Source organism: Ceratotherium simum, chromosome 11 (genome assembly GCF_057802395.1).
Source record: "Ceratotherium simum simum isolate JZ-2026a chromosome 11, ASM5780239v1, whole genome shotgun sequence".
Classification (NCBI taxonomy): domain Eukaryota; kingdom Metazoa; phylum Chordata; class Mammalia; order Perissodactyla; family Rhinocerotidae; genus Ceratotherium; species Ceratotherium simum.
Genome location: NC_141910.1, coordinates 51,354,545 through 51,377,075, shown reverse-complemented (window position 1 = coordinate 51,377,075; position 22,531 = coordinate 51,354,545). Strand labels below are relative to the sequence as shown.

General features: G+C 43.5%; 1 protein-coding gene across 1 annotated transcript in view; it reads right to left on the bottom strand.

Annotated features, from left to right (window-relative positions):
• Nucleotides 1–22,531, bottom strand: part of ALK (ALK receptor tyrosine kinase) — a 685,772-nt gene that overhangs the window by 460,525 nt on the left and 202,716 nt on the right. Inside the window, exon 3 of the mRNA XM_087436965.1 lies at nucleotides 605–769. Coding sequence (XP_087293091.1) covers nucleotides 605–769 — 165 coding nt within the window. The remainder of the gene's footprint in view (nucleotides 1–604; nucleotides 770–22,531) is intronic.

Here is a 22,531-nt window from a genome sequence, read left to right as displayed (position 1 = left end):
TCAGGACTACTGGAAGCACCTTGCAAAGCTAAATATGCAGCCTGAACTTTCATTAATGGCTTTGAAACTGACATTTAACCCAGTTATACAATACCTTCCAAGTTAAGATTGCCAGATTTAGCAAATAAAAATGCAGGACACTCAGTTACATTTGAATTTTCTAGTAAACTTGGAATAATTTTTAAGCATAAGTATGTCCCAACTATCGCATGAGACATATTTATACTAAAACATCATTTGTTGTTCACCTGAAGCTCAAATTTAACTGGATGTCCTGTATTTCATACGGCAACCCTATTTCAAATGAGCAAACAGATTAGCACTTTCTCCTGCATCTTACATTGGGAAATCTGCAGGAAAGAGAGTTATAAAATTCTATTCACTTGGTAAGAAAGTAATGAGTTGGATTGATCTTGAAATTGGACTTGCATTCTCCCTTCCTTGTACAGCCCAAGAAGACATGCAGAGGCATGGATATTAAAAACAGGTTTTAAGGAAACAGGATAGAGCAGGGCTGGGGAAGACTCAAAATTTCAAACAGAAATAGACATCCCAGCCCTGTCCCGACCCACGCGGGACACTTTGCAGTGGCCTCTACCCTTACCTCTGGGCATCTCCTTGGAATGCTCTGCCTCGGGTCCGTCCAACAGGTCCATCTGGGAGGCCTCCTCAGAGGGGACGCGGCGCCAGGACCAGCTCTGGTTCCCGAGGTCATGCAATGGAGGAGAATACTCCAGCTCACAGGGGAAGTCAAAGCTGCACTCCAGACCTGCAACGATAGCCAAAGGTCAGCGGGGCAAGCTGTCTCCCAAACATGACCTTCCAGCCCCATCCCTCCACTACAGGAAGTTACCCTTCATCTCACCCACAACCTTCACCCTATCCAGGGGTAGTGAGTTGCCAATTCCACAGGTGGCTAGGCTCCATATTGGTGAAAAGGGGACTAAGAGAGAAAAAGTGTCCTTCATATAATTCAGATTATGGGAGGTGTCCTCAGAGAAGGCAGGTGAAAAAAAAAGAGCTAACAGGTTGGACCATGAGAAGCTCTGTATCCTGTGAGGTTACCTGGTGACATGGAGAGGGCCTGAAGTCAAGTGGGCAGCCTGGCTTTGCAACCAGATAGGTCTGAATCTAAGTCTGGCTCTGCCACTTACCAGCTGGGTGACTCCAGGCAAGAGAATTAACCTTTCTGGCCTCAAATTTCCTCACCTGTATGTTGGGGATGATAATATCTACCTGTGGAGTTTGCTGTTAAGAACTAATTGGATAATTCATTGTCTATACATGAGCTTGGGCCAAGTGGATGCTCAGGAAAAATCCTAGTCAGGTCCTGTCCTGTCTGAGAAGAGACAGGCCAAAGGGAACACAAGTCTTACTCACAGCCCTGTTTGCCAGCCCTATCAGCTACCCTACAACCCCCTCCGGAGAAGAGGGCCTAGGCTATGACAGCTAATCCGGGCTTATTCTCTCTTGGGAAGGGAATGGGGAAGGTCACTGGGTAAAGAGAGAGAGACCAGGGGGGCAGAAAGAGGCCATGCCCTGGTACTTTTTATGATTTATTGGGGAGCTTTTTTGGGGGGAATTATCCTTGTGTCCAAATCATTCCATGCCTGCCCTACTTTTAGGATAACTCACCTTCTCTTTTCCCTTCCTTACTCATTGTATATTACCCAAAGTGGCCGAAGTACTTTGTATGTGGTAAGCTCTCAATGTTTGCTGATGGATCAACAGGATATGTGCCAAAATGCAAATTATTCAGCCACCTTTTTCTTCATGGTCTCCCCTCAGCCATGTGGATGCAAAGAAAGAGAGAATGTGATATAAAGGACGGACCATTGAACTGGGAATATGGGGAATTTGGTCTGTGTCCAGGTTGGGCCAGTTGCCTCTCGTGTGTTGATTTTGGTGCCCTCATCTGCAAAGCAAAGGGTTTAGATTAGATGATTCTAGAAACAAGCACTCAGCAAAACCTGGGTTCCAGCTCCAGCTCTGCCACTAATTTGTTGGTTACCTTGGACAAGCCGCTTAACCTCTCTGGGCCTCAAGTTCCTCAAACACAAAATGAGACCCAGATCAGGTATTTTCTAAAGTTCTTTCTTGATTGGACTTTTTTAAGATTTCAAAGTCCTTGCTCTTAGAGGGGTTACAGCTAATTTGATAAATCAATCCGTGCAGTGGTGCTAATGGGTGCTAACTCCCAATTAATGTTGTGTATTTTAACAGCTGCTTCTAGGGCCACTGCTACCTTGATTTCCAAGACAAGTCTGGTGTTGGGAATTTCAGAATGCAGAGAAGTGGGGCTGATTCTAGCGCAGGCAGTAGGTCACTGGATTGTCCTTTAATCACACCCATACGCAGCTGGCCCTGCCCCAGAGTGAGAGTAAAATAATTCCCATTGACACTAGCCAAACTATCTGAGTTTAGGGAGGAATAAAAAAATCCTTCAATTACACCTCTATTAAGTATCTTTCTGCTTCCCGGCCAGCAGAGATTTATGTACCAGCTGCTCTCCAGGAGCTGCCATCCTTCTGGTCCTAGGGTTAATACCACTCGCCCTTTCATGATTCAGACAATTCACCTTTATAATGGCAAGCAGAAACGGGCAGAGCTAGCCTAGTTTGAGTTGACATGCCACTCGCTGCCTACATATTTTATCAGCCTTGGAGACTTTCTACCTGCCTCTGGGGGCTGACCTGCTGCTGTAAGTTGGTGTCCGTGAATTGTAGTCTGCCTTAATGTTCAAGACTTGCTTACCAGGCAGTTGGTATTGATAGCAGAATGCCAGTAAAACTGATCCAACATTTTGTTCTTTGCAGCACAAAAATTATCCTTATAAGGAAAGGTGTAGCCATTAAACCTTGCTCCTCTGGGGATGGTCATAAAGATCCATCTATATTAGTGAATGACCAAGTCAGAAGATGGAAGAGAAAGCTAACAGCCACACTCAGCCCACATCGACAACTACTGGTGCCTTTCCCAAAGCTTCAACCTCTGCTGCCCATCTCTATCTTGACTTTTCACCTCCAATTAAAGTCATCCTATTTTCATTTGGGACAGAGGTGCGGTATGCCAGCTCGGACACTGCCTGTGCGCATATTAGACAGACAACAGAATATACAGTCCCAACGTGGACCATCATCAGTCCTGGGATCTTTGAACTCTGGAGAGTCTGATAATCAGCTGTCTCGGGGCCAGAGCATGCCTAGTGAAACAGGCTAGGCACATACTCCTATTACCAAATAGGTTCATTTCAAAATTCCTGCTCCGGGGTAGCCTCCCTTTAGCTGTCAAAGCTGTACTCTTTGGCTTTAAGTAGGAACAGAGTTAACATTACTGCTCATTTTGGATGAAATTGAATTGTGCTTTTCTACATTCTGATTTAATTTCTTATAAAACATTGAGACAAGTTTCTGTCTCCCAAGCTAGCCTCAGTGCCTTTAGAGTAATAATATCTGGGACTCATCTTCTTTAAGAACACCACATTAAGTCTCATTTTCCTTAGGCCATTTCTGAGTTTCTAGACCTAGGGTACTTCTTGAATCTCTCTCTCTTTAACCCTCCTCTGACTCAATCCCTGGGCAGTAGGGACTGAAGAGTCTATTTTATAGACAGGACACAGAGGGATCAAGGGCTTTAATGAAGTGTTCAGCCTTAAGCAACCCAATGGCTGAGAAGGTCCCCGCCAAAGGGAAGGGGTGGGAAATAACATTCACTGACCCCCTGCTGTCTGCCAGGAACTGCGCTAGGTGATTTTCTTACATCACTATATGTAATCTGTGGAACAACATTGAGAAGTGGATAATGTCTTCTCTCTACAGACGAGGAAACTGAGGCTTAGGAATTTTACTCTACTTGCCCAAAGATCAAGGACTACCCTGAGGCAGACCCAGAATGTAAACCAGGACTGGATAATGATGAAGACTCAGGCGTTTTTCATCACACCTCCACAGCTTCAGAATCTTAATCCAGGGCCGACAGATTAAATTAAATAATATATGAGAAACCTATGAAGTGTTATATTTTGGTTATCATTAGACCCAAAGTCTGCAACCTTTTCATATCTGCCAAGGCTTCCCCAATACCCTAATATGACAGATCCATAATTCCTTTGTCAGGCCCATTTTGCAAAGTAACTGTGACCTTTGGAAGAATCCAGAGATCTCAACTTTACTTTATGTACCTGTTAGGGCCTGGGAGAATCTAACCATTGAAAAACAGCAATGAGAAAAAGACAAACTTTTCAGAGCCTGCTGATCACGTAGCTGAAATCACTTGCTACCCACTTTTTAGTCACTTCCATCATGGAAGAACGATAAAGTAATGGAAATGGAATCTTCTTCTGGAAACAGTTCACCTACTAAGAGGAGTGTCAAGTGCTGTGAAGGAAGAGTTCTTGGCAGAGCAGTGAGGATGGTTCCAGGCTCAGTTCTGCACATAACAGCTGAGGGATCTCAGCAGGTCCATTCTCCTCTCTATGCCTGATGTTTTGCATTTGAAAACTGAAAGAAATGAAGCACATGCTCTCTATGGTGCCCTCCATCTCTGAAGGTCAGTGATTCTATAGGGCTCATCCTGGGCCAACACAATCGTATCTATAGACCATCAGTCACTTTCACACTGCCTGCCTCTAAACAAGGGCTTGTTGCCACACCTAGAAGTAGATTCCCATGGAAGGAGGCTGAACACACACTACCCTCAATGGGGACTCAGGTTTCTCAAAGAATTAAGAAGGAAAACTCAGGCAAGTTTTATAGATGACTGTTCCTGGGTGAGTGAGTGAGTGTGAGTGTGTGTGTGTGCGTGTGTGTGTGTTTTCATGCATTTTTATCAGTTTGTACCTATATTCTGAAACCTTTCAGGGTATGAGTCACATTTCAAAAACTGAATTCATTAACAATTAGCTTCAAGACATTGTTCTAGTATAAAATGCAGCCATTCAGATGAGTGTTACAGTAACTGACCAGAAAAGCCCTGTGGTAGCCCTGCCCAGAGAGATGCCCAGGCCCCTTATCAAACTCCCTTGGCTGTAAAGGAATTGGCAATGACCACCCATCTTGACACTGAATCTGAGGGTGGAACCTAGCCTTTAGGAATGTGCAAGATTACTAAAACAGCCATGCCCAAGTCCTGTGCCTAGGAAACTAGCATTGGCTGTTCGGGCAGAGATGGAGGACCTCTCACTAATTTCCTCAGTCACCTTGAGTCAAATTTGGGTCAGGGGACCAGCAACCTCTTTCAGTTTTTAAGACACCCGCTCCAGGGCTAGCTGGTTTCCAGGTGACCACAGGGTGGCAGAGGCCTTAAAGAACAGCCACCCTGGGTCAGGTCCACAGGAGCCCGCTGGTTGATGTCACTCAGTCTCTGCCCACTATGAGGTTTGGAAACAAATATTACAGGTGAAAAGCAGAGTCATAAAAAAAGAGAAGAACGCCATGATTATCAATCCCATACTACTTCACCCTTCTTCATTTTGACTCTTATTATGAGTGTTTTGGAAGTCAAGCTTGGGGTCTCACTTACATTCTTGACTCTGGCAGCACTGGGTACGTGTTTATAGAAGGCTGCATGCCCCAAGGGGAGGACTCCATGAAGACCTCGGGAAGTCTTTTCATAATTGGTGTTTAATGAGGGCTTACTGTGGTCAGACACTGTGCTGGGCACCTTCCATAATTATCTTATTGAATTCCTATGAAGTAGGAAGGATTATCCTCATTTAACAGATGAAGACACTGGGGTTTAGAGGAGTGAAGTCACAACTGAGTTACTCAGATAGGAAGTGACAGAGCGGGCTTTCACTGATCTGCTTCCTCCCTGAGAGCCCTGAGGCCTTGAAGTCAGTACCTTGCATACAGGAAATTATGACTTGAAAAGGCAGAAAAATAGCTCCCCTCATTTGGAGCCACAGACACCAACAGGAGTCAAGACCAGCAGTGAGGCAGGACAGGAACTGGAGCCACGGAGGGGCAGGCCGGGCCAAGCTGGAGGCGGGCCAGGAGCCGGAGCATCTTAGCTGTCCTTGAAGGCCCTGATCTCACCTCTACAAAGTCAGACCTGAGATGCCCTAGGTGAGGACCAAGTCAGGGTACTTCCAAGATCCAAGTCTTAATCCCAATGGGTGCGTGGCTCGGGAAGCCAAGGCCACACGTGCAGTAAGGTCCGGGGCTCAAACTTCCTATCTAGATTTCCTGACGTCTGCCAGGATATCTGCTGTGTTTCTTGGGTCGGACCAGGCGTCCCCATTGAGGGAACTGAGGGTAGGCAAGTCTTCCATGGCCATCAGGGGCCCATGAGAGAGTTTATCCAACTGGATACTTGGCCATGGGATCTGCATCTGAACACAGAGAATTATCAGGTTTGCTATTCACTTAAAATATGGCAACATGATCATGATTTTGTCTTGGGGTTATTTTCCTGCTAAAACTGCTTTTGTGTCTGTAGTTATCGTGAATCGATGTTTAACTCCAGGAATGCAGATGGCCCGATGTTGGATCTGACACTCTCACTTGTTGAATGGTGGTCTCTATGGTTCCACTCAGCCCTGTAATATTTTCCTATGTGTCTATACCCGTATGTCTTATTCATTAAGTGACATTAATATCATCATGATTGTTTTTCAGAGACAGAGCACAAGATCTGAGATTTGACTCCAATTCTGCCACCTGTCAGCTGTACAATGTGGGCACTCTCACTCTCTCTGAGCCTCGGTCATCTCAGTGATAAGACTAACTTCCCAGAACTGCTAGGAGGATGCAATGAGACGATGCACGTGCTTGGAATGGAGAAATTCCCAAACCACATTAGCTGATTCAGAATTTGTATAGTCATGCCCTTTTTGAACACAGCCTCCTGTTTACCATGAGAAATGGTATTTATGTGGGGCATTCCAACTGATGGCAGATGACTATTTCCTCAGTATTTTGTGGTACCGTGGGAAGATTGGCTCGTTTGCCTATAGGTGATATGCACAGAGTCAGAGGCTGTTAGAATTTGAAGCGACATTTGAAGTCAACCATTTCTCCCATTGGACAGGTGAAAAAAACCAAGACCCAGGCAAGGAAAAAGATTTACTCAGGGTCATGTGGCTAGTCAGAGAGTCCTTCACACACAGTGTGGAAGGCATTTCTCCTAGCTGTGGAGGCCTTTGTGAATGCCATCCTTTCCAGACAGAACCAGGCCTGGGCCAAGCTGAACGTCAGAATTACTGATTCACCAGCTCTCACTTCTCAGGCTTGCTTAGTGGCATATTTAAGCTGAGACTAGATCGCTTCATAGGAGGCATATACCAATGCCAATGTATTCCTGAGAAGCCTGATTTGTGTATTCAGTAAAGAACCGTATGAAGCATCATGCACATGTGGCAATTCTCTTATAGGCGGCCTTTAGAGGCATCCGTATTTGAAGCTACAGTTCATTAAATAGAGCCCCAGAAACCAACATTCTCAAAACACTGTAAGTCCTTCAGGATTGTATCCAGCTCAAGGGAACTCCTTCGGCAGCCAACAATCCTGAGACATAAAGCAGGGTCTCCTTTTCTCAAGAGATTTTCCAGAACTTTCCAATCATTGACCTTCAGGGTGATGAGGGACCTTGGGGACCATCTGAGATGAAGAAACTGAGGCCCAGGACGTGATGGAGCTTGCCAAAGGATGCACACTGGGTGGGTGGAAGAATTGGTACTAAAATTCAGTTCCTAACCCTGTGATTTTTAGTATTATTATTCGAAGCTGTGAGTAACAAACAAAAAAAACAATACCTTAAACAATTAGGAAAATTCTCAAAAATCCATACTGTTTTTCTGGAATAAGCTGGCAAAAACATACATGGCTAGGTTTCAAATATCTCCCAATGATTATATGCCTCACATAATCTCCAATAAGGCTTTCTGGCTTCTCTCCTCCTAGATGTACCCTTTCATCAACACATTGCCTTTTGATGGTTGCAGGAAGCTCCCTGCTGGTGAGCAGGTCTGTGCACAGGCCAGAAGCTACGGTGAGAACAGAGGGAGGGAAAGCAGTGGCCTAGGAGTGAAAAGGAAAGATCACTACAGAACTCCTGGAAACTCTTCCAGCTCTGGGCTAATCAGCCTTGTACTTTTGGGCAATTCATTTAACACTGGAGTCTTGGTTTCCTCATGTATAAACCAGAGAGAATTATCACAATAATGATGCTCATCAAAATAATAATAATAATGATAATAATAATAATGATATCTGCTATGACAATCAAATAAGGAAATGAGTCTGGAAGTGATTTCGTAACTATGAGAGACTCTGGATGGATGTTCCTACCACCTTGGCCTTGTGGTGCAGGACACAGCACTTGGTCTCCCTGTGCCTTAGATTTACCACCAGAAACCTAGGGATGAGCTAAACTGACTTGACCTTGGAAGACCCAGGGAGACACTGACTAAACAAGTATCCTCTTTCCTTGCCCTGTTTTATATCAAAACCTCAGAGGGGCGCCAGGGGGTCTGGGGAATAATTAGAAGCATAGATCCTGCATGGGTTCAGGGTGCTCAAGGCGAGAGCTTGGCTTCGTTACTTTACTAGCTGTATATCTCAGGGCAAATTACTTAAGCTTTCTGTGCCTCAATTTTTTCATCTGTAAACTGGGGATTAAAGCAGGGACCGCCTCAGGGACTTGTCATGAGGAGGATTACATGCAAGACAGGCACACTTTTTTCTGCTGTGCTTCGCTTTACTGTGCTTCACAGATACTGTGTTGTTCACAAATTGAAGGTGTGTGGCAACCCTACGGCAGGAGCAAGTCTGTCAGCGCCGTTTTCCAACAGCATTTGCTCACTTCATCTCTCTGAGCCACATTTTGGTAACTCTCACAACATTTCAAGGTTTTTCATTATTATTACATTTGTTATGGTGATCTGTGATCTGTGATCTCTGATGTTATTATTGTAATTGTTTTGGGATGCCACAAACCACATCTATATAAGACAATGAACTTAATTGATAAATGCTGTGTGTGTTCTGATTGCTCCACTGCCCAGCCGTTCTCCCGTCTCTCTCTCCTCGGGCCTCCCTGTTCCCTGAGACACAACAATACTGAAATTAGACAAATTAATAACCTTGCAATGGCTTCTCAGTGTTCAAGTGAAATGAAGAGACACATGTCTCTCACTTTAAATCAAAAGCTAGAAATGATGAAGCTTAGTGAGGAAGGCAGTCGAAAGCTGAGATAGGCCAAAAGCTAGGCCTCTTGAGCAAGACAATTAGCCAAGTTGTGAATGCAAAGGAAAAGTGCTTGAAAAACAATTAAAATGCTACTCCAGAGAACATACGAATGATAAGAAAGCAAAAGAGCCTTATTGCTGATATGGAGAAAGTTTTAGTGGTCTGGATAGAAGATCAAAGTAGCCACAACATTCCCTTAAACCAAAGCCTAATCCAGAGCAAGGCCCTAACTCTCCTCAATTCTACTGAGGCTGAGAGAGGTGAGGAAGCTGCAGAAGAAAAGTCTCAAGACAGCAGAGGTTGGTTCATGAGGTTTAAGGAAAGATGCCACCTCCATAACATAATAGCGCAAGGTGAAGCAGCAAGTGCTGATGTAGAAGCTGCAGCAAGTTGTCCAGAAGATCTAGCTAAGATAATTCATGAAGGTGGATTGACTAAACAACAGATTTTTGATGTAGACAAAACATTGAAGATGTTTTCCTAGGTGGAAGAAGATGCCACCTAGGACTTTCATAGCTAGAGAGGAGAAGTCAATGCCTGGCTTCAAAGCTTCAAAGGACAGGCTCACTCTCTAATGCAGCTGGTGACTTTAAGCCAATGCTCATTTACCATTCCAAAAATCGTTGGGCCCTTAAGAATTATGCTAAATCTACTCTGCATGTGTTCTATAAATGCAACAACAAAGCCTGGATGAGGGTGCATCTGTTTACAACATTGTTTACTGAATATTTTAAGCCCATTGTTGAGACCTACTGCTGAGAACAAAAGATTCCTTTCAAAATATTACTGTTTACTGACAATGCACCTAGTCACCCAAGAGCTCTGATGGAGATGTACAACGAGATTAATGTTGCTTTCAACACAATGTCCATTCTGCAGCCTATGGATCAAGGAGTAATTTTGATTTTCAAGTCTTATTTAAGAAATACATTTCAGGGCTGGCCCCACGGCTTAGCGGTTAAGTGCACCTGTTCTGCTACTAGCGGCCCGGGTTTGGATCCCGGGCACGCACCGACACACCGCTTCTCCGGCCATGCTGAGGCCACATCCCACATATAGCAACTAGAAGGATGTGCAACTATGACATACAACTATCTACTGGGGCTTTGGGAAAAAAAAAAAGGATGATTGACAATAGATGTTAGCTCAGAGCTGGTCTTCCTCAGCAAAAAGAGGAGGATTAGCATGGATGTTAGCTCAGGGCTGATCTTCCTCACACACACAAAAAAGAAATATATTTCATAAGGCTATAGCTGCCATAGATGGTGATTCTTCTGACGGATCTGGGCAAAGGGAATTGAGAATCTTCTGGAAGGTATTCACCATTCTAGATGCCACTAAGAACATTTGTGATTCATGGGAAGAGGTGAAAATATCAACGTTAACAGGAGTTTGGAAGAAGTTGACTCCAACCCTCATGGATGACTGAAGAGTTCAAGACTTCAGTGGAGGAAGTAACTGCAGATGTGGTGGAAATAGCAAGAGAACTAGAATTAGAATTGCAACCTGAGGATGTTAAGGAATTGCTGCAATCTCGTGATAAAACTTTAATGGATGAGAAGTTGCTTCTTATGGTTGAGCAAAGAAAGTGGTTTTCTGAGATGGAATTTACTTCTGGCAAAAATGTTGTGGAAATTGTTGCAACGGCAATGAACGATTTAGAATATTACAAAAACTTAGTTGATAAAGCAGCTGCAGGGTTTGAGAGGATTGAGTCTAATTTTGAAAGAAGTTCTCTTGTGGGTAAAATGCTATTAAACAGCATCGCACACTACAGAGAAATCTCTCATGAAAGGAAGAGTCAATCGATGTGGCAAACTTCATTGTTGTCTTATTTTAAGAAATTGTCACAGCCACCCCAGCCTTCAGCAGCCACCACCCTGATCAATCAGCTGCCATCAACATCAAGGCAAGACTCTCCACCAGCAAAGATTACGACTCACTGAAGGCTCAGACAATAATTAGCATTTTTTAGCAATAAAGTATTTTTAATTAAGGTATGTATATTGTTCTTTTAAACATAATGCTATTGCATAATTAATAGACTATAGTATAGTATAAACGTATCTTTTATATGCACTGGGAAAAAATAAAACATTTGTGTGACTTGCTTTATTGTGATATTCACTTTATTGCAGTGGTCTGGAATTGAACCCACAATATCTCCAAGGCATGCCTGGATGTATGTCAAGCACTTAGAGTGGTCTCTTGCACATAGCTTGATTATTATTAAATGATGGAAGTCATTGTTTTTGCTCTTGAGGTGGCTCCAGGGATCAGCCACGGCAGAGGGGAGGGAAAGTGGTGCGTGTCCAGCACTGAAGGCAGAAAGCTTTGACTGTGTCAAAACTCGTTGAAGCTCTTTACTCAATCTTTGCTTTTAGATGTGTTAATTGAGCCTCCCTTTGGACATGAAGTCACACTAGACCTTGAGAAAGAAGAGCTTGGCTCTAGCCCTGGCCCTGTAGTATGACTTCAGACAAGTCCTTTAACTTCTTTAGGCCCCAGTTTCCTCATCTGAAAAATGAAGCGGTGGAATAAAATTATTCTCAGGTCTCTTCCATCTCTACCATTCTAAGACCAATTTCCCCTTTTGGGCAGATGGCCAAAACAAGCTCTCTAACTTGGCTCTAGCCAGCTGGTCAGCAGAATCCCAAGAGTCCTGACTTCCAGCCCAGGCTTGGATGATTAGGGACTTCTACTCTCCCTTTCTGGGTTATCTCCTACAGGGGCACTTAGCCCACCAGTCACCTTTGATATTAATCCACCAGCTGCCATCAACATCTGGTCACTCACTTCATAAGACTAAGTACAAAACCTGGCCCCCGCCCACCCCCACCCACAACCACTATTCATTTGTCATGGGGCCCCAGAACTGAACTCACTCATTTCCTTTCCACCAGCTTGCTCCCTAGAATGCATCTGGGAACCAATCACCCAGTTCAAGACATCTGTTTAGCTCACTTATAATCAAGCTGCAGCAAAGAAGGGCCAAGTCTCCTTCAATCAATCAATTATATAAACACAGCCTCGGAAGACAGTCTCAGAAGAGAGTGTGTGTACACGCATGCCCATGATGGTGGGAGATAGGCACAGAAACCTTCTCATTTCTCTTATCTGTGGCCGTAACAATGTTACAGATTGAAGAAATGGGACTTTGCTTTTTATCCCAGAACAGTAAATTGAAAATAATTAAAATCCCAGACATTTTGAAGTTAACTAGCCCAGCCTGCTCATTTTACAGACGGGAAAATTGAAGCTCAGGAGGGTGAAGTGACTTGGCCAAAAGGGCATAGCCTAGGGTCTGGAGAAGTAAGAGAGCAGAGACCATAACCCAGATTGGACTTCCAGTCCAGTTCTCTGTCTGAGGTTTCCAGGAAGTGTTCATGCAGAACATGGGGTCTCCAACAGAATGAAGCTGGCTCCAGAGAGCATGGTGAAAACCCTAGTAGTCTGTACACTGCTCAGCATGACATCCATCCAAATGGGATCATTTGTGAAACCAGAAGGTTGGAGGAGAGCTCTGAGCAATGTGGCGTCCACAACAACCAGAGGAGGCTGATCATCATGAGAGGTCTCGACCTCAGAACATGCAAAATGACCCTCCCCACTTACTCTTCTGACTCTGATGATAAGGATCTGCTGGATGTTGGAGGTGAAAATGGGGTTCCTCCCTGATGTCAATCTGAAAAATCAAGCAGATGCCAGGCTGCCCTAGCACGGACCCTGTGCCCTTCAGGGACTCCTAATCCAACTGGGCGGATGGACTTATTCACACCTGACTCTCAAAGCAAGCAGACATGATGAGGCCACGGGGACACAGAACAAGAAATACTTTCTTCCTGGAAGGACCAGAGGCTCATGGAGGAGGCAAGTTTTGGGCTGCGTCTTGAAGGATGAAAGGATTTTGACAGATGGTAAAGGTTTAGCCAGGAAGTTTTTTACGAATAGAAGAAGGAATAAGGTTATTCCAGGCAGGTGGGGAACTAGTATTGCTTATTTTAGTGTAGTTGTATGAATTTTGAAGCTGGACCTCATGGGCTTAAATCCCAGCTCAGATAGCATCATGGTTAAAGGTAAAGTGCTTTCAGGTTCCAGAGGGCAAAACTAGGGACTTAAAGAGTTTTGAGGAAAAATCTTCCAGCAAATAGAGCCATGCCACCAAAATGCAGGCTCTTGGCCTCTCCCTGGAATGGGTCTCATTCCTCTTTAGAAAGCATTATAGAAATGCCTGTGCTCTGATCACATGGAAATCTGTCCACGTAGTTAGTCCTTATAGTGATGCTGTCGATTAGGAATCATCACCATTCTCGTTTTTCAGACGACAAACAGAATCAAAGAGAGTGGCTTACAGGCTGAAGATAATAAAACTCACAAGAATCAGAGCTGGGAATGAATTCCATGTCTCAGATCCCAACTTGAGTTTCTTCCCCAACTGCTCTGCACTTTGCTTTCAGACAGAGGATGGAAGACTCCTGGCTTGGATGTTACAGAGGAGATTTAAATAGGCAACGAGGAGGAGAACAAAAGATCTGTGGCTCCCAAACCTACTCCTACAGTTTGGGGGTCCCAGAATCTTGGTTTTAAGAAGCTCCCCAGGTGATCATGAGGCAACTAGACTGAGCCCGGCAGTGGGTTCATCCATAGCAGGATGGTGGTAACCCTACATGGATGCAACCCTTGGGACAGCACGGATCTGCTGGGCTGATGGAGACCCAAGGAATTAATGTGAAGATTTGAAAATATTTTTTCCCATTCCACAGGTTGTCTTTTCACTTTTTTTTTTTTTGTGAGGAAGATCAGCCTTGAGCTAACTTATGATGCCAACCCTCCTCTTTTTTTTTTTTTTGTTGCTGAGGAAGATTGGCCTTGGGCTAACATCCGTGCCCATCTTCCTCTACTTTATATGGGACGCCGACACAGCATGGCTTGACAAGCGGTGCGCCGGTGCATGCCCAGGATCCGAACCTGTGAACCCCGGGCTGCCGAAATGGAACACGTGCACTTAACCACTGAGCCACCAGGCCTGCCTCTATCTTTTCACTTTTTGATGGTTTCTTTTGCTGTGCAGAAGTTTTTAGTTTGATGTAATCCCACTTATTTTTTATTTAGTTGCTTGTACTTTAGGTGTTATTTCCAAAAAATCATTACCAAGACCCATGTCAAGGAGATTTTTCCTATGTTTTCTTCTAGGAGCTTCATGGTTTCAGGTCTTACACTTAAGTTTTTAATCCATTTGAAGTTAATTTCCATGAGTAGTATAAGATAAGAGTTAAGTTACATTCTTTTACATGTGAATATCCAGTTTTTCCAGCACCATTTATTTTCTCCATTGAGTATTCTTAACTCCTTTGTCCAATATTAATTGATGAATATGCTTGGATTTATTTCTGGGCTCTCCATTCTATTCCATTGGTCTGTCTGTTTTTATGCCAGTACCACACTGTTTTAATTATTATAGCTTTATAGCATAGCTTGAAATCAGGAAGTGGGATACCTCCTGCTTTATTCTTCTGTCTCAGGATTTCTTTGGCTATTCAGGGTCTTTCATGGTTCCATTTAAATTTTGGGACTGTTTTTTCTATTTCTGTAAAAAATGCCAGGGAATCTTGATAGAGATTGCATTGAATCTATAGATGGCTTTTGGTAGTATTGAAATTTTAATAATATTAATTCTTCCAATCCATAAACACAAGATACCTTTCCATTTATTTGTGTTTTCTTTGATTTCTTTCATCAAAGTCTTGTTTAGTTTCCAGAGAGACATCTTTCACCTCCGTGGTTAAATTTATCCCTAAGTATTATACTGTTCAGCCAAAAAAAAATTAAGAAATCCTACCGTCTGCAACAACATGGATGGAAGGCATTATGCTAAGTGAAATAAGTCAGACAGAGGAACAAAAATATGTGTGATCTCAGTTATATTGTGGAATCTAATTAAAAAACAAAACAAAACACCAAACTCATAGAAAAAGAGATCATATTCTGATTAACAGAGGCAGGAGGTGGAGGGGAGGGGGAGCTGGAGGAAGATGGACAAAAAGTACAACATCCAGTTATAAGATAAATAAGTACTAGGGAGATAATGATGGCTATGGTTAACTACATGATGACTGTAGTTAACACTGCTGTATGATATATAGGAAAATTGTTAAGAGAGTAAATCCTAAGCATTCTCATCACAAGGAGAAATTTTTTTTTCTTTTCTTTTTGTTTTATGTATATGAGATGATGGATGTTAACTAAACCTATTGTGGTAATCTTGTAAATCAAACCATCATGCTGTACACCTCAAACTTACACAGTGATATATGTCAACTTTTTCTCAATAGAACTGGAAAAAAAATTTTAAATAAAGTGATGAGATGGGTAAGGCAATAGATGGGAGTGACGCATGAGGAAATGCTTTGTAGCCCAAGTATTGAGAAAATATGAACCATCACCCGTGCCTCTCCTGTGGAGGGGTTAGATGTGGTCTCTGCCAAGTAGTTGGCCTGGGTTTGCATCTCAGCTTTGGCACTAGCTCTGGGCAGATCACTTACCTCCTTGGGCCTCAGTTTCCTCATCTGTAAGATGAGGATATTTGACTAGACTGCTGTGGGCTCTCACAGCTCACAATCTCTATGAATGTCTCACAGACCAAATTATTCTAGTCATCTACCCAAATGGGCTGGTTAAAGTCCTGTTAGTCTGAGGTCTCTTCTGATATAAAGTTTTGCATCTGAGGTTCCTCTTGACAAAACATTTCATTTTAAGAGGATTTCCTCTCATTTTTCTCACTCTTGATCAGTCATTTTCCTGCATATGTTTTGGACACATGCCTTTCTAGGCTGGTTAGAAATTCTCTATGTACAATCTCAGATGTCCCAATGCTGTCAAAATAAAAATGCCTCAATTCACTCATGTCTGCTGAATATGCTTTTTTAGATTGAAAAGAGAAAAAATAAACTTGCTCAAAGTATTTAAAGTCACAGCTTTGAATTCTAAACCAAAGTATGTCCAGCCCGGAACTGTTCTCCCCTTAGACACATGTCTTTTCTGAAACCAATTAAAATGATTTTAGGAATGACAGGGCTGGTGGGAACATCTCTACTTTTTACTAAAACAGAGAACCTCACGGGAGGAAAAGCTCCAGGTTGGGAATTGAGAGACTCAAGTATGCTCTTAGTTTATCCCTGGATTGTTTAGAAAATATTGCAATTTCATCTAGTTTACATCTATTGAGAACCCAACTGAGTACAAAACACTTGGTTAAGTACTAGGGATACAAAAGGGATAAAGCCGTGGATTTCTTGACCTCTGAGAACTTCCAGTCTAGGAATCATGATGATGCAGGGCCACAGATAACTAAGATACAAGGAAAAGTATGACATCAGACATGCAAAGTGCCATGGAAAGACATTATATAACCTTCTTTGGTGAGAAAATGGGGATAAAGTGAGGTCTACAACCTTGCAGGATGTTCTAATTTGGGGTAATGTGGTCACCAGCTGCTGAGTGTGAATGTTTGCTATACAATATCTAAAAAGAAGCTCTATCTTCCTATTAGGCTTAATGGTTCATCAGACCCAGGAGTACTGAATACACATACAAAACAATCATACAACGAGTATTTAAGAAGAACCTTCCAGATGGATGTTTGGGACCATCTTAGACCCGTGACAAAATGAACTAGGCTAGAATCTTTATGAGGGGCAGGGGCAAAGAGCCTGGCAAATTGTAGGCACTCATTGGGTGTGTGAATCTATGATAGATGATGGATAGATAGATAGATAGATAGATAGATAGATAGATAGATAGAAGTGACATTTAACATCTCTGCTTTTGGTTGGATAAAATAGATTTATCCATGATTGCTTTATCAGGTGACCTAGTTTATACTTGGGCCGTAAAAGAGATGAAATACAAATGAGGAAAGTGATTTGGTTGAAAAGAAATGTTCGGGAAGCCCTAGGTTTTGTAAGTATGGGCATCGTCCTTGGAGAATTTAGGATGTTCAGGAAATTACTATTTCCTGTACAAGTCAGAATCTTCTCAGATTTCAAGAGGGGGAATGATACCAACCTAGTATTATAAAAAAATTCCAAGGAGAAAGAGCTATCAGGGAAGCCTGAGTCTTCAGGAAAAGCTCTGTGGTAGAGGCAGAGATTGAACTGGGCCTTGTAAATTGGAGCAGGTAGGCTTTAGGGAGACAGGTTCAAGGGAAGGAAAAACAAACCAATGGGGACAGACTGGAATGAGAAAGTAGGAAACATGGGGGGTTGGGAGGAAGAATGTAAAACATAAAAGGAATTTACTGGGGTGAGGAAAGGCCTTCTCATGGTCCTTGTTCTACTTTATCTCTAGGTGGCTTCAACACTGTAGATTCCTTCATCTAAAATTCTTTACCTCCTGGCTTCTGTGGCTAAAGCAACTTCTGGATCTCCTCCTATTTTTCCTGTTTCTCCATCTCTGACTATTTGCCATGCTCTTCTTCCTCTGCTTACCTCTTAAAAGCAACATTCTGGATCTCCTCTGGGCCTTCATCTTCCAATCACCAGCCTCACCTGCAGTCTCTATGCTAATGACTCTCCATGTCACCTCTCTCTTCAAAGCCAAGATCTGGATCTACAACTCTCTACTGGCCATCTGCATCTGGATGTCCTGAAGGCACCTCAAATGTAACTTGTTCAACACAGATCTCACCCCCTTCTCCCCTCCACCTAGATGTCTTGGTCACCATCTCTCTTTGCCAAATGTTTCTCCTCCTCCTTGTTTCAGTTAACGGGATCTCCATCAACTCAGTTACTCAGGCTGGACTCTCTTGAATGGGCAACCAAGTCATGCTCACCTTGTATCCAGAATCTCTCCCAGATTCCCCTCCTGTCCTTCCTTTTCCAACCTATGTTTCACATGTAGGATCATATTTAAACCCTGGGCACACCGAGAAGCAACTGTTTTTCATCCCTGCTGCTTCCTCCCAGGTCCTCTACACCCTGTGTCGCTGAGCTTGACCTGTTCCTGAACACGTCTTTGCACGTTCATTCCCTCCACCTGGAATGCCCTTCTCACTGGTCTTTGTGGTCCCTGTGGTCCAAGCCCTAGCTGAGCTGTCCCTGTCTGCAGAACACCTACCTTCACGAGTCTTCTACAAAACTGGCCCTTCTTCCCTGTGTTTCAGGGAGCTTTGAACACGCCTCTGTTACTGCACTTGTCATAGATCAAGGATGTCAGCCTCTTCCTTGAGAGCTCCTTGGTGGAAAGGAGCGTGTCCTATTTGTCCTCATCACTGCTGTGCCTAGAGTAGGACTAGGCATACAGTTGGTGCTCAAAGAATATTTACATTCATCCTCCCATTCTCTGTGGTGTCAGAGACACACTAAGTGGGAAATGATGCAGGCAGGTAGGGATGCAGGAGTGACCCTCAGGAGAGAGGTCAAGATTGGAGCAAACATTAGGGAGCCACCTGCCCTGGTGTGAGAGCTGAGACCATGTTAGCAGGAGAGAAAGAAAGCGTGCATAGGAGAACAGACAGCCCTGAGTGATCCTTTCTATTTATCTGTCTTTCTGTTTCTTTCCACATGCGTCTTTCTATCCTCTGTTCCCTCATCCATCTGTCTCTCTCTTTCCTTTTTGTCAATGTTTTTCCCCCTCTGGCTGTGACAACTCTTTTAAGTGGATCTCTTTGCTTGCTTTTCTTGCCTTTGTGTCAGTTGGTCATTCTTTTATCTTTTAATTTGACTTGTTTCCTTTCTGCTTCTCCTTACTCAACCTGCCACTAATGTAGAGATAAATCGCTGATATTTATTGAGTGACTCTATGTGTCTACATGGTGACACTCTATGTGACACTCTATGTGTCAAGGTATATGATCAAATGGAGTGTTCTAAACAAATCTCTCCTTGAAACACCTAAGCCAACTTCTTATTTAATTTCCATGGATTGAGTTCATTGGCTCCCAGAAGGTCAGTGGTTCTCCGAGTGACGGATGCTCAGTCTTCTTGGTCCTGTATGACAGCTGTCATTGCTGTCCCCTTTGCGACTCAGCTTTTTTGATATATATATCCAGAGGCTTTTTGCTTACCATGTTGTAGATAAAAATACAGAGGCATGGACTGGGAAAGAACTTGACATCCCAGCTCAATGAAGCAAGGCTGGGAAGAGAACACAGGCCTGTTAGGGCAGCGGAATTGGTAAGAAAGCTTTTAGCCGTGACAATGGTCCACAAGGGAGCTGGGAGCTGCTTTTCACTGATGCCAGGTTCTTGAGGGTGGACGGCTGATCACGGCCAGCCACATTAAATACGTAATTTCAGAAATGTGATCAAGCTGACTTCCTGCCAGAGCTATGAAGCAAATCCCATAGGGGGCTGGAGGGTCTTTTTTTTTCCGTTTTTGATTCTGTGGTAGGTTGACTTTTTTTGAGAGAGAGAGAGATTTAATTTACCCAGTCTTTTCAATCAAAAAAATTGATACATTAACAGGACTGGTGATGGTGGTTTTGGCAGCTGGGAAAGTAATTAAAAAGCCTAATTTTTCTTTCTTTCCAAGACACCAGCCCCTAAATTGGATGGGTCCCCATGGGCTTGAAAGCAGACAAAGTGTTAATAGAACTTTTATTTAAAGTCCAGCAATGGCTTTGGTGTGCTCTGATGTTGGAATGTTGGGAGAAACCTTTCTTCCCCAGGAGTCAAGGTTCTGGACACTGGAGGACTAGAGGGATGAAGGATTGTATTGGTTTGCTGGGGCTGTCATAACAAAGTACCACAAACTGGGGCTGGCTTAAAACAACAGAAATTTATTCTCTCATAGTTCTGGAGCCAGAAGTCCAAAATCAAGTCATCATCAGGGCCTGGCTCTCTCTCCTAGGGGAAAGTCTGTCCCATACCTCTCTCCTAGCTTCTGTGGTTGTGTGTCTGTGTCTGTATTCTCTTCTCATAAGGACACCAGTTATACTGGATTAGAGCAATCCTTGGAATTCCTTAGCTTGTAGATGCATCACTCTAATCTCTGCCTCCATCATTACATGGCGTTCATCCTGTGTGTCTGTGTCTACTTCCTCTTCTCATAAGGACACCAGTTATATTGGATTAGGGGGCACTCTAATCCAGTATGGACTCAACTTGCTTGCATCTGTAAAGGCCCTATTTCCAAATAAGGTCACATTCACAGGTGTTAGGGGTTAACTTCAATATATCTTTTTGGAGGACACAATTCAACACATGACAGGGACCACAGTCTACTATGGGGAAGACAGGACTGCCCATGGTGCCTAGGGGGCCTATACTCATGATTAGGAAGAGGCGAATTACCTGGCCCGCCTGGGATAGTCCAGTTTGGGGACATCAAGTCTTGGTCCTATAATTGCCCAAAATCTTAGATATCAGACTCGTCATTCAGTCCAAATACCAGGTTGTCCAGGAAATGAGAGCACTCTCCACAGAGGGGGAAATTCTTCTTTGAATTAACTTTGTGATGTTTAGAAAGAGCACTCAACTTGGAGTCAGAAAAATCTGAGTTCCATCTTGTCTAACTGCTCACCTGCTCCATAACTTGGAAGCACATTAATAAACTTCTTTGGCCCCCAATTTACATTTCTATAAAAATGGGATACAAAGTAATTTCCACCCATCACAATTTTATAACAAGCTTAAACATTTTTTTCAATAAGTGAAAGTTCTCTTTCTCTTCCTCATCTGAGGCAGAACCTTTGATTATTCTAAGTGTTGATCTGATTCTTCCCACACCCAGAGTGGGCAAACATGAGTTAAAATTGGGCAGGATACATCTGCTTCTGTGGATCTAGAACTCAAGGTGATCAAAACCCCAGTGGCCTCAATCTCCTAGCACCTGGAGCTACTGAATGGAACAGATTTTTATCTGGGTAGGTAATTAGAGCCCAGTCCTTTAGTCAAGCCTATAAATAAGTCTTAAGGCATCAGAACTGAAGAAAAAAGGGAAAAAAAGTCTTTCTTTAGATGTCCTCCCTCCTTCAAAGCCTTGGAGGAAGAATGTGCGGCTCTCTGCTTGTTGATGATAAAATTAGCAGGCTCCCATCATTCAAGACAAGAGGCGAGAAAGAGCTGGAATCTGATACCAAATGCCACTGAAGAGAATATATTTTACACAACATAAAAGGCCCCAATGTAAATTAGAAGAAATATGGGGAGACTTCAAAAAGATAGGTCAATCTTTTTCCTCAAGCAGATAATTACAGGCTGGGGGTGAGTAAATCTTATTAGCCTCTCTCCACCTTGTCTCTTCTCATAAAACACCAGTGAAAAGAAAGCTATACTCAATTCAGGACTGGACAGCTTGCCTGAGAGGGCTGGGCCGCCACTGTCCATCATGATGCCTGTGGTCTGGTTGTGGATGGCTACTCCTGTCGCCCCCTCCTGCCTTCTCCCCAGAACTCAAGTGAAGACAGCCAGCCAGGCACAAAGCTCCACCACTCAAGTGCCTACATCAGCTTGCTGAGACTTGGTTACTTCTCGCTGTCTGAAGAACTAGTCGTTCAGGCGGCGATTTTCCAGTCAAATTTCTCTGCCCGAGTTTGAGCCTTAAAATTAATGAAGTTGTTAACATTTCTTAAAATGTCTTTCATGGCAGTTGAAAGGTGTATATTTATCACCAGTGAGTCTGCTGGCCTCTTTGCTTCGTAGACACATGTGGGCCGAGCCCTCACAAACATCCTTAAGGGGACAGGAGTCTTGGTCTTCAGTTTGCTCTGCAAGGGTCTCGGGGTGAGTCCTCAACCTCTGTGCTCTGGGGTTAGCCCCCAGAGGCACTTTTTGTGGCAATGGGCCTAGCCGCCCCCAGAATTATTTCTCTGGCCTATGAACTCTGAGAGAGCAAGACCAAGTTGTGTATTTGTATCACCTCTGGCATCTGGCACTGGACAAAGCACACAGAGGTGGTGGTGGGGGCAGGTAGGTCTTCACGAGTCTCAGCTGAATTAAATAGAGTGAGAAGATGGAAAGGCTCTGAAATTACCACCACAGTCAGTCAAGGAGCCACCAATTAAGAATCAGCTCTTCTCATCCTGTGAATCAATAGCAATAATGATTGGCACCCTACTCGAGCATTTGGGCAATTTGGCACTCACTGAGCATTTGGGCAATATCTGGCCAATGGTTTGGGTCCTCTCCTCTGCCAAGAAGGGAGACCATGAGGATTCTAGGCCACAAGGAGAGTTTAAAAGGGATCTTGGGAATCTTCCAGATTTACTCCTTTGCCCTTAGGCATCATGACACTCCACTTTCACCTTACAGATAAGAAAGATGGGGCCCAGTGAGAGAAAGTAGGTATATCAGGGCCAAGCAGCGTTAGGTAGCAGCTTAATAAACTCCAGTGGCTTTCTCCTGT